Below are 13013 nucleotides of genomic sequence, written 5' to 3' on the forward strand. Positions count from 1 at the left end.
TCAGGCTAGGAGCAATCATGGTGCAATCCACCATATCAATATTGGGTGAGGATTACCAACAACTGCTTAGCTCAGTTGGTGAGCCATGGTGCGCTTCATGCTCATGCTCACCAAGAGGTCTCGAGTTCGAGTCTCTTGGCTGGTATCTTATCCCCTCCCCGGTTCGATCCCCCCCCCCTCCCCCTTCTATCAACTATATATGTAAAAGCTCCCAATTAACAAAAAAATATATATATATATATATATTGGGTGAGGATTTCTTGACCTACCCACCAGTTAAGAAGGTGAAAGAAGGGAAATTATCAAAGAATCTCTAGTGAGAATCATGCATTAACTCCCTAATTTGAAAGCATCCACAAAAAGGCCCAAGCAAACACCAGCCTTCCAGTAGTTGACCATCACAACCAAAGATTGTAACCTCCCTGTAGATAGGGATGAAGGCTTCTTGTACATAAGCATACCAATCCCCTCAATTGCAGCTACAATAACACCAGCAACCAACACATCCCAGTCACCTGTCTGTCCTAGGATCGTAGCAAGTGCATTAGCAGTGTAGAAACCTAATAGGAGGAGAAAAATTTTCATGGGGAAGTTCCTTCTAGCAGCATTCAACTTCTGCAACAACTGTCTGCCACCAGCACCCACTATCCTCCCCAGTCGAGTCTGGCCAAGACCAGTACCATCGTTGTTGAGGCTGTCTTCGTCTCCACCATCTGGAGTTCCACCAGCGTCTAAAGCAAATGCTATACTCCAATTATGTCTTCTTGTCTCACAACTGTTTTTAAGTGTAGAAAAACCAAGGCACAACCATCAGAATTACAATATGCGAGATGATTAAGAAAATGAACGAGTCATGAAACTGTCTAGTAAATTGATAATGCAGGCTACAACTAAATGCAACCATAAGAACCAAATAGCCAACCTAACATAAAATCTTCACTTACCCAACCAACAACATGAACTACAGTTACAAATCTAAAAGAATCCGTGTTTGAGCTCAACTGTGTTGAGGTAGGCCGGGTTAGCTTTAGTCAGAGCTACTTCTGATAATCACACTGGGAATCAGCAGCCTCAAATTTGTAGCTGCTGGAAATATTTTATTTTCTGGAAGAGAAACACTTCACAAGAGAAAAACTGGCAAATATCCTATGAATTTTATAGAGAAGTCTGATTAACAGCAAACTTACTACACTCATAACCAATGAACAAAATAAAGCTTACAACTAACATGATCAACCTAAAACAACACAAGTGACATTTATAAAACACACAATAAAAGTATAATGCGTATGTACCAACAAAGATCAGGTTGGATTTGTTTACCCAAAGTCCATTAATCCAGAACTAACCAACCTGGGTTTGGTTTATGATTATTAAACCAATCCTAACACAGAGTCTGAACATCCATGTGCAACCTAAAATTTGGGTTGGTTAAGCACAGTTCAGTTTGAACCGAACTCAAGTCACACTCCTAGTATCAGCCACATCTGAGCAAAAATTTAGGTTGGTTAGCACAGGTTTTGGAACCATGTGGTAGTCCTAGTATTGACCTATTTGCATGTTGCTTAGGTATACAACATGTGCAGGTTGGGATTGAGGAAGGAAAAGAGAATATCCAGAACCGATTAGGTTGTCGAGGCATATCCCTTCTCTTCCCATATTTACAATGGAGTAAGATCAATGGCCTGGGCATTCGTCTTTTGTGCATGCATGAGAGAAGATGTGAAAAAGGAAGCATACTAATATACTATTATGTGTCAATAGGCCTTTTATGTTGGTAAATAGCTATAGAAGGGAGCAAATGCCAATAGTTTTCTGCGTTGAACTGTATTACTGTTGTGCTTTCATCTATATCCATTGACTCACAACATACAACGCCAGACAAGGTATTCATTCACATCCTGATTAATTCAATCTCCAATGGGAGATCTAATAGGATACCCTCACCAGAAGGTTGTCAATGGTAAAAGAACAACTGGTAAGTTTACTGTGAACAGCCATAGAGTAATTTAATCTTCATAACTAAACACTCACGAAGGAACAGTATGACATGAATGGCATGAAATTGATGAGACTGGTAATCAAATTTATTTTTCAGCTATAAATTTCTACCACTCCCTATCTTCAGGAATATACAACCATGGTTCTACTGTGTATGTAAACCAAAACGATATCTTTAGCTGGTCACACCCTGGTCCAATAAGAATGAATGAATAAATAAATAAATAAAAGAACGACGAAACAAAGGACTATGGGTTGTCATCCCCAGTCAGTAAGATCGGAACCCAGATTTATGCCCCTCCAATCCACAGGCCCCCCACCCACTCCAAAGAGAGAGAGAGAGAGAGAGAGAGAGAGAGAGAGAGAGAGTAATAACAAAACTATCCAACTCTGATTTATTATGACACAAAATTTGTTGAATATGAGTTGATGGTTCACAGTAATAACAATAGTATTCTTCTCCAAAACCATATCCGTACAGCCTTAATAAACATATTTTCCGCAGTCTCTGATAGTTCCATGGTTAGGCTATTTCACTTGATATAACTCTGGCAATTGATTAAAATTCACAAGGGTTCATTTGGATACACAAATCATTTCAGTGAAATAGCATCCGACATTGCATAACACTGTAACTCTAAGGTGTTCAGATACACAGGCTCATCATTTAGTAGTTAGAAATTAGAATGGAATAATCATCAGTTGTCATAAAATAGAATTCAGTTCATTCCTTGAGAGGTTCAATTTTGTATGGGGTTTTTCCTTCTAGCCATCCCAAACAAAAATCTTCTTCACCTCCCTCCTTTGAGGAGAACAATCCCAAAGAGACAATAGATATACTCTCTTGTAGGGTCCCATGCATAGTTGATAAGGTGCCTAGGCGAATCAAGGAGGCCGAAGGGGTTGAAAAATAAGGCGACCCAACAACGCGACAAGGCGTCGCCTAGGTGACCAAGGTGACACCAGAATTCAAGGTGATGCAAGGCGCCTTGACAACTATGGTCCCATGAAAAGCTCACTCCAGATGACATGAATTAGCTTGTTTTCCCAGAAAGGCTTTTACGGAGTATAAGAAGGAAAGGAGCAAAACAGCATTGTTTTTTAAATTCTATTTTTCTTTTTCCTCTTCCAATCACCAATCTTAAACTGCAAGTATAGACTTGAAAGAAGCATAAGAGAATCGCCCCCCCCCCCCTCCAATTACAGATCTTAAAATGCAAGTAATTTTATTTTTGGGCCATAATCTTTATTATGCCTCAGTTACAAAGGTAGTCTTATTAGAGAAACAGATCACTTGGCAGTTTAGTATCAGATGGCATGTAATGGTTTCTGCTAGATTTTGTTTGAGGATGCAAAATATATTTTCCTCATTCACCCCCCCCCCCCAGCAGAACATGCATACATTCATGCAAAAAATGTGAGAATCTGAACCATAACCTGCAAGTATTTATTTCTATTACATTACTGCAGTATGATGAGTCAATAGTTGGTAGTCCAAGCTCCAGAAAGCAAGGGCAAGAGTTTCTGATAGTTTTTGTTTATGGATATAGAAATTTACTGTTGTATAGAGCCTCACAGAAAATGACATAAGTACCTCACTAAGCATCCTTCCAGGTAGTTCTGTTTACACCACCTTTTGGAAGGTCAATAATAAAAAATCATACTAATCAATTCAAAACAAAAGCTAAAAAGGTTGGAAACTAACTGGGTCAGAAGGAAATCCCCTGAATAAGCAATGATTCATTCATGAATATAATTTTTATTTTATGGGCCAGTAATGTTGGGCCAAATTTTTAAAATGCACTTTGATGGTCAATAATCTTGATATACCATCCATTACAAATATCTGTTATTTAACTTTCTAGAACTTAAATATGTAGAAAGTTAGAATCTACCTCTTTCTAAGAATTGGTCCAGGTTTTGACCCAACCTTCAAAATTTGTCCACTCAAACTTGGTTTGAGGTTCCAGTTCTGCCTTATATTAGAAGTTGAAAGGATGATACATGACCAGTTGGAGCTCCTGCTCTCCAATATTGATATGGTGGATTGCACCATGATTGCTCCCATTCCACAAATAGAGAACTGCAGAAAGAAATAAAATATGTGAATGAAGCAGATAAAGCCCACTTCTGATATGCATAATAACTAAAAAGGGCGTACCCAGTGCACGAGGCTCCCCCCACTGCGGGGTCTGGGGAGGGTCATAATGAACGCAGCCTTACCCTGCTTTCACAGAGAGGGTGTTTCCAGACTCCAACCTGTGACCACTTGGGCACAATGGAGCAACCTTACCGTTGCACCAAGGCCCGCCCTCTTGATATGCACAATAACTGCCCCTTTAAAATCATTAAAATTCAGTTGAGTGACCAATTTAACACAGACTGACTCTGACTTTCGAAAAATAGGATATTGTGACTCAGAAATATACTGATCATTATTAGTATTCAAAGTTGAAACTAAAAAATGATCCAATAAAACATGTTACAAGCAACAAGGAAACCTTTAATTATATAGAATTTTTAGTAACTCAAGAGTGGACAATATAACCATCAAGGCCATAAACTACAAGTCCCATTCTTTAATTTGAAATTTCTCTACTTTCTCTCATAAGCTGTTGAGAAATTATCACAAAGATTCGAAGGGTATGATAAAGACTAAGAAACACTTTCTCCTACCACCAATCCAAAATTAAATTTTTTTTCTTTATGGAATAACAAAATTTATTAGGACCGAAGGCCAGAAGAACCTCCTAGCCAAGGTTCGAATCAAAATTAAAATATTTTAGGCGTTAAAATTTGTGCAGAAGAAACATTCAGAAAACTCAGCAGGGTTACAATTCAAAATGGAATAGAATCAAACTAGAGACGTAGTGACTCTAAACGGAAAAAATATATATATATTCACAACCGAACAAGTGAAAATGGGCTCAGCAAAAAGGGCTTACAGTTCTCAACTGATCCCCAAAGTTCTCAAAACCCTAGAATCTTCCCAACCCATGAACATCTTGAAGATAATTTCTGTAGCGTGAGAGACAGAGAGAATGCAAGAATGGTTTTTATTCGAAAAGGTAGCGAATAGAGATAGAATACATAAAAAGTTAACATGACCATAGAACCCAACTAGAAACCACTACTTCGGAATCTCTTTCAATCGGAATGAAGCGATAGAATCCGAGACGTTATACCTTAAGCGATGATCCTCTCTATCTCTCTGCTCGATTCTGATGTGCAGCAAAGGCGCACATTAGCGTGGCTTGCTCTGCAACTTCTGTGCTTTTCTCATTATCATTCCTTCCTTTCCATGGTAAACGAAGAGAAGGAGAGGAAGTTGGTGGGGAAAAATTCTAATTGACCACGAGAAACGATGCCTTCGCATCACGACCGAAATTCGGTCGAAATAACCGACATACACAAAAGTTTCGGACAAAAACCGAAAAATCTGATATTATGGCTCAAGTGAAACCAGGTTCACACCTTCACCACTGATCAGAACGACTGAAATGGACCATTTGGACCGAAACTTGGGGGGGGGGGGGGCGGGAAAAAAAATGATAAATTCAATGTTTTTTTACACTTTTTCCTTTATATATAGTTAAAACACATATTACACTCGTTTTATATGCCATCTCCTTCTTGGGCATTTAAAATGTCATAGTCTGTATCACTCTATAACTTATGACATAAAACTGTCAAAACTTATGACATAAAACTGTCAAAATTTTGAACTGAACACATTTTAAATGATCCCTGTATTTTGTAAATAAAAAAGGGAAAAATAATTCTATCCATGAACGTGTTTCCTACGTTCAAATACATGATGAGACAAAATGATCACTCTACCCCCATGAAAGGCAAAAATTTCACCCATGTTGATGCTTTTGTTATGCGTTTTCAATGTCCACCAAAGGAAAATTGGGGTCTCACTTCCCCATAAAAAATGCCACTTCTAATGAGTTTATTACAAACCATATATAGATATTAATATTTAATTAATAAAATCTGAATTGGTCAAAAAAAATTTAGGAAGAATGTTCTTTGTGCCGCAGAGCAAGCTGCGCCTAGGCACATGGACCTGCAACTCAGGGGGCAGGATAGTCATTACGCCCACCCCCATGTACTTGAACGCAGCCTACACTGCGGCACAAAGAACAGCACCCCAAAAATTTATGAGATGAAATCAGAAACAGGGTGCATTCTTAAGTGACTCCATACACCATGTGATGTAGGACTAAAGTGGTTTCCTTTTTATGTGACTTGAAACCTCCAGTTGCCATGACATGTGAAGTCCCAATTCAATGTGTGACCACCTCATAGCCTCATGTCATTTCCCATCCAGCCATTCACATCTCATCCAGGCACCACTCATCCATAGCGTATCCATCACACCTTTATTTCTCCATACATCACTTCATGTCTCTACGTTCTCTCTTGGTCTAAGCTTCTCAAAATCAAAATCAATATTCATTAAATTTTCTCTGTTTAAAACCTGTATTGTTCATTTTCGTTTGCCATTTTCTTAATGGTTGATTGTATTTTTAACTATCTCGTTTGGTTTCCGAACCATTTCAAACATGCCGTACTAAACAAAGTTTTTTTTTTTTTTTTTTTTTTCATTTCCATTTTAGATATGGTTAGAGCAACAAAAGAGTAAAAAGAGACTATTCAAAGATATTGATAGCAAAACAATAAGTATGGGTTTCAGTTTGGCTTTTGTAGACCAAGCATCATATTGGTCTGACCCGATATATAAAAACTGAAAATATCTGACCAAAACCGGACCAAATCGACTGATTGATACCCCTACATCCAAGTTAGGTGCTATACTTACAATCTTATCAATTGATTTCATACTTTTTCTTCTAAAAGGAAATAAGTTATTGACTTCCTAATTAGTAGGTTGCTTAATAAACCAAAGGTGAATGAATATTGACTGTTTACCAAAAAAATGGGTATTAATAAGATTCTTGTTTTATTAAAAAAAAAAGTTCATTTTTAAGATATTGATGAACTCTTTCTTAATAGAAAATCATATTTTGGAATATTTTTTTGTTACCCCAAAAAAAAAATTTTTGGAATATTTACTCAATTATAGTTTTTCTAGGTGTAAGATTTTGAAATCTTAAACTCTTTTTGGGTAGTAAAATCCGCATTTAATAAGTAATGATGTGCAAAGATTTCATACACATTCCATGTAAACATTTTCAATGCTTAGTTCACTGTTTCTGCTATGTAATTTATATGGAAAAGTTATTACCAAAAAAAAAAATTTATATGGAAAAGTTGTTTTTACTCAGGAAGGAGGCTTTTCTACATGGTCTAGCCATTTTTGTCAATGTGGATTTTTTTTTTTTTTTTGGCTTTAATCAAACTGGCCATTGGTTGGAAAGTTCTCCTTGGATTAACATGCATCAACTTTGAGTCACATCTCAATCATATGACGTATTTATTTGATGTTTAGATATGTATTCTCAACAATTGAACCGATGCTACCCTAAAGCAGCCAAAATTGAGTCAATCAAATTTAAGGGCTACATATATTCATATGAGAGAATTAGATTTTACTTAATTTTTCAAATTAATACATAATAATGTGGATAACATGTCCATAATATTAATTGAAATGCCATAAAATTGCCATAAAGGAGGTTTTGGGTGGTCAAGAAAAGCCACAAAGTAAGTTTTTACCAATTCATACATCTTAGTTGAACCCCAAAAAAAGGAACATTAGGTTTTCAGTGAGTCTATCCTTCCCATCAAAGATAAAAAAGTAAAGCTTAAGTCACCCTATTCCATCCAAAAAAAAATTCTTTAAATATAAATATAGGAAAGGTCCGCTGGTCAACGAAACATTGTAAATCAATAATTGGGTATGTGTGGATGGTATTTTGGACACTTCATCCAATAGTGGGGAGTATTTGGCCATCGATATGCTAGTTAGTGGAGCAGAAAACTTTTTCCTATAAACATAGAGAAACGGGAAATGTGGGGATGCTTTCAATATTCTAACCATATGGGCGTTGATCGACACACTCTCTCCTCTATAACCACGTAGGACCCCAGTGGCAAAACTGTTTCCTATATGATGATTGGTGTGGCGTAGTAGATTCCCACATGAGCGACATGTGAAAATCTTGGTCATAAACATTTATTTCTATTTTAAATTTAGTTTTCAATACCATTCCTAAAATTACTAGGATGTAATTTAGGAAAATTGATTCCCAAATTGTTTCCCTTTTGAGAGAATGTGCCTTCTTCTTCATCATGTTCAAAGGACAAGATTCTTTATAATCTTTCTAGGATTAAGCATCTTTCTATTTAATGAATTACAATATTTCTTTTGGCAATATACGATGAATATATTTTTTTCCTCTTTGGGAAATATATTATAAATCACTAAATTTATGGTGATGTGTCAAAATGTTGCCAATTCTTTCATCACTAAATGTATTGACTGAGCACTCTTCTTTGTTTAATTATTGTTACCATATCGGGTTTTACCAGATCCATGCGCCCACTTGGGACTGTTGTGGGCCCATGGTCCATTAGGGTTTTGAGGGGCCACTAGGTGGTCCCCTCCTCAATATATATACATATATTGTGTTGAAGGGGAGGAAGCCGAACAAACGATAGCAGCAGCCTCTCCTCCCCCATTGATACTCAATCTCTTTCTCTCCCTCACTCTCACTCTCTCTCTCTCTCTCTCTCTCTCTCTCTCTCCCCCCCGATCACACCTTTGCGTGAGAGTGTGTGTGTCGCCAGGGATTCCATCACATTCTCTTGGACTTTGAGTGTTAAATCTCCATTGGAGAAACCTAACGTGTATGTGGATCGTTGCAAATCTTGTGATGTCAAAGTTCATGTGGATCGATGCGTAGGGCAACCAGATCTTTTCTGTTATGTGGGAAACATCAACAAGGTAATACCCTAACCCATGTCATTTTCATTATTTTATCATGCACCTTGACAGAGTCCTCTATAGGTGCCCTTCCTTCTCCTGCATTGACTGATTGTCAATTACTTAGATTTCAATGAAGAGTTCTTTCCCATGAGGTTCCTTAGGTAGGTAAATTTTTATTCCCCAAAATTTGATATTATTATTATTTGTGTTCAATTTTAATTTCCCTGTTTTTTACAATGTAAAAATAAAAATGTGAAATTCATTTATTTAGATGTTGTTTCACGCATAGTGGAGACTTTTTCCACCTATCAATATCATATATGTAAAAACATTTGTCATTTTACAAAATACAGATGATATTTAGGAATTAACAGCATCTATCTATTTATTCACCTCATCATATGAATGGAGCATGATGGAATTATCACCTTAGACAATTCTCTTTTGAGAAGGAGGTAACGGCTTCTCCATAAGCCACTTTTTAATTTATCTCTCTCTCTCTCTTTCACTTACCTTAGGGAAGCACAACTCCAGGTACGTACCTTCTCGGTTCCTTGGGTAGGTAATTTTTTTAATTTTTTTTTAATTCCTTCAATACTGCATTCTCGCATTTGAAAATATTATAAAAAAAATATTGATGGTTTAATTAACTCCAGACTTAATATTAATCATAGGAACATCGGACATAGGCATTTTTCTAAGAAATCATATTCCTATAGGCATGTTGGGATAATAAAAGGGTATATAGTAAGGGTAGAGATTAAGATATTATAAGATAGAATTTTGATGATAATAGTAATATTCATCCCAAGACTATGACAAGTTTCTTTGATCAAGTAGCTTTTTGGGTTCAATTTAAGCCTAGGCCTATTACTACACAATGCCTCAAGATGGACTTGGGTTAACCCAAGAAAATCATGAAATGGATCACTTCAGCCTATTCAAGTTGATACTTGATTATCTGTAATTTTGTCCATGATTTGCTAAAAGATCGTTGTTCTTCTTATTCAACATATTTCATTGTGGACTTTTCTTAAAGCAGGAATTTGTCGGAACATGGGAAATGTTTGACAAGAGAAGAGATGAAAGATGACTATTTCCAAAGGCTTGAGACACGTGAAGCAAAATATAAAAGGCTATACTATCGGATCAATGATTTACCAGGTATGTTACATGAAGCAAAATATAAAAGGCTATACTATCGGATCGATGAGAAGACAAGATAGGAAAAGAGAGTAGTTTTATATTCCTCCATTCAAATCGATAGGATAGAGTTCTTACATATTAGAGAATTAAAATAAAATACTTATCAAACCAAATTTTTACCAAAACTATTAACATTTTATTTTCAGTCTAGAACAAAATTGATAGATTTTCATTGAAATAGTAGATGGTCTATATTAATATATTTCTTAAGAAGGTAGAGAATGTGGGATTTTCAAAGAGTGGGAGGGGCCTAAATAGTAGATGGTCTAACACTTCTCAAGCCAATTTGGAGCAGCATGGCCTAGTTGAAGAGGTCCAATCAAGCCTTGACAGCTGATGAAACATCTTCTTCATTGGGATCCAGATCTTCTACGGCGCAGGCTGCCCGCCCTGCCGTGCTGCGCAGACACATGGCGGAGCACATTGACCGCCTTACCCCCGCCCGAGCGGGGGTAAGGCGGTCATTGCGCGCGGCCCTGTGTCTATGCAGCACAGGCAGGACAGGGCAGCGCACCGTAGAAGATCTGTGTTGTCTCCATTGGCATAGCTACTGGTAGCTCTAGGAAAGCCAGTGGGGTGCCCAACCCTCTCCCTAAAATCAATACGAAATGAGAAAGAAACATGTGAAATCCCCCATATAGAGAAGGTATGCAACTGAAATTAGAATGGATAATTTAGGTAAAATAATACTTGACAAGAAAGACACATGGAGCCCACAAAAATTGCTTTAAATCTAGAAGGATTGGAATAAATTTTGATTCAAAGTTAGTTGTTTTTAAATTCACTTCTTGTTGTTTTCATAAGTTCAATTTGATTATTCATCAACCAGATCCATATTTAATCTTGTAGGTAATCCTAAATTAAATTTATGTCTACAGAGTAATCCAACCTCAGTAATGTCTTGGTTGATAGCTTATTGTCTTACTTCTTTAATACAAAATTGTTTCTTTCGCCAGTCTTGTTTCTATGATGTTTTTTTGTGGTCACAGTGCACTTTTAATGGAATTTTATTTTTAAAATCTTAAGACTATTGCCACTGAAGTGATTTGCTTATTCTGATTCTCAATTTTCTGTATTCAGTTAGAAGAAATCTCGCCAACATCCACAGTCATCATACTGAAGTATGAAAATGAGCAGTTTGAGAATTTTCTAGGTTGTAGACTGTGGCATTGGAAGTCCACTTTGGAAGGGTGTACCCAGTGACAAGGCTCCCACCACTACGGGGTCTGGGGAGGGTCATAATGTACGCAGCCTTACCCCTGAAAAACCCACCTACATGGTACTTCTGCAAGGTCTGATCTATCTTTAGCATTACAGGGTAGGTGGATGCATGGGAAGCTAATTAGAAAACAGGAGCATTGGAGGCATAAGCAATAATGATGAATGCCCCTTAAAAAATATCCCAGTGGAGGTTGAACATTGTGTGTCCATTGCATCGGTTCAAAGTTCTGTTGGAGAAATTTTGTGAGGTCTGTGATAGTAGCGGAGGGGTTGGGCACGACCCGAGTTGGAGAAGTATTACTTTGTTTTATTGTCTTGTTGTGTAAGCAAGAGAGAGCCGTGGGATTTTGGCATTTTGGTGCTTGGGTTTTCTGGAAAGAGTTCTTGCTGTGATTTTTGGTGTTCTTGAGAGATCTCCATTGTATTTTTTTCTTCCATCACATAATGAATTATCTTCAACTTCGTTTGTGGATGTAACACATCAAATTGGTGTGTGAACCATGTTAATCTCTGTGTCATCCATTCATCCTTACTTGAATCTGTTTTGTTTCTCCGTCTTTCTTGTTTGCGTTGACAGAACCTTGAGATTCCAAGTTTGGTTCCAAAGAAACATGGGACCAAAATCAAACCACCTTCTCAATCCATCCAAAGAATAAACAGAGGATTGGAAGCTTGTAGATATAAAATTTTAACAAAAAATAAAATCACAGAATGAGCCAATTTATTCAACCAAAGCACTCTCTATTGCTTACTTGAATTCAAATAGATCTAAAATCCAAATGCTTATAATGAAATCTAACTGCAGTTATATTGCAATTAGAACTTCATGTGTGGCTAATCCAATATATACTTATTTCATGGCATCTTGATTCACCATGCCAGCCCTGCATGGTTCAAAATCCAAGACTGAAAAGAGGTAACCAAGCATTTGGCAGGGTTGAAGCTTAGTTTCAGAAGCCAGGATTTGCTAACCAACACCCAGCCTAACTGAAAATAGTGTAGTTCTCAATTGGGCTCATATTGGCCCAGTCCAATTAGTACCCATGGTAAGGCTTGGGCCGAAACAGATGGTCAAGACTCAAGACAGGAGACAGGTATAATCCGAACCAGACACATTTCCAGCTTTATCTATCAATTGAACCACATAAGCTCAGAACAGGAACCAAAATGGTTGGTTTTGACGAACCACAAAAGAACTAGTTCCCCCCTCCCCCCCTCCGGTGAAAAATAGGTTTGGTCTTTTTTCTTTAAATTTTAATGGAAGGAAAAAGAAATGCACGATGCTGGAGTGCAGATTCTAGCGTTCACCCTCCCACATAATGAGATGTAAGACCCCCACCCACACTCTCTCTCTCTCTCTCTCTTGTTTTGACCCATGTGGGTTCCATGTGGATGATACTATTATATGCATTGCCATTGGTGTGCCATGTAGGTTCATCCTTAGACCGGCGTCTTGGAAAACCCTCTATTTGGGAGAGGGCTGGGCACGACGCCAATTTTCGATAAGCTAGTGGCATGCACCAATCACAAGGCTGGACATAAGAGGGCAAGAGAGTTTTTTTCCAAAAGAGGAAAGAAAGAGAGTTGACACATTTTGGGCACCCTAGCGGCGTGCCCAGCCTTTTTCCTAATTATTATTAGGGAAGAAGAATGATGCCCGGTCATGTGGCCCCTCCACCAATGGGAG

At 37.5% G+C, this 13013-nt stretch overlaps 1 protein-coding gene across 1 annotated transcript; it reads right to left on the reverse strand.

Moving 5' to 3' along the window:
• Positions 1–305: 305 nt before the first annotated feature.
• LOC122647490 (ycf20-like protein) lies at positions 306–5218 on the reverse strand. The gene is made up of 3 exons (XM_043840878.1): positions 5097–5218; positions 3897–4086; positions 306–775 (listed from the first exon to the last, which is right to left on the reverse strand). Exons 2-3 carry the CDS (start codon positions 4067–4069, stop codon positions 331–333), a joined length of 618 nt encoding a protein of 205 aa, XP_043696813.1. The 5' UTR covers positions 4070–4086; positions 5097–5218; the 3' UTR covers positions 306–330.
• Between the last annotated feature and the right edge of the window lie 7795 nt (positions 5219–13013).

Source organism: Telopea speciosissima, unplaced genomic scaffold (genome assembly GCF_018873765.1).
Source record: "Telopea speciosissima isolate NSW1024214 ecotype Mountain lineage unplaced genomic scaffold, Tspe_v1 Tspe_v1.0065, whole genome shotgun sequence".
Classification (NCBI taxonomy): Eukaryota; Viridiplantae; Streptophyta; class Magnoliopsida; order Proteales; family Proteaceae; genus Telopea; species Telopea speciosissima.

Coding starts and splice junctions, on each gene's coding strand:
- LOC122647490 (XM_043840878.1), bottom strand. CDS start 4,069: ATGGGAGCAATCATGGTGCAATCCACCATATCAATATTGGAGAGCAGG. Junction 776..3,896: donor GGACCAATTCTTAGAAAGAG/GTAGATTCTAAC, acceptor ACTTAAAAACAG/TTGTGAGACAAGAAGACATA.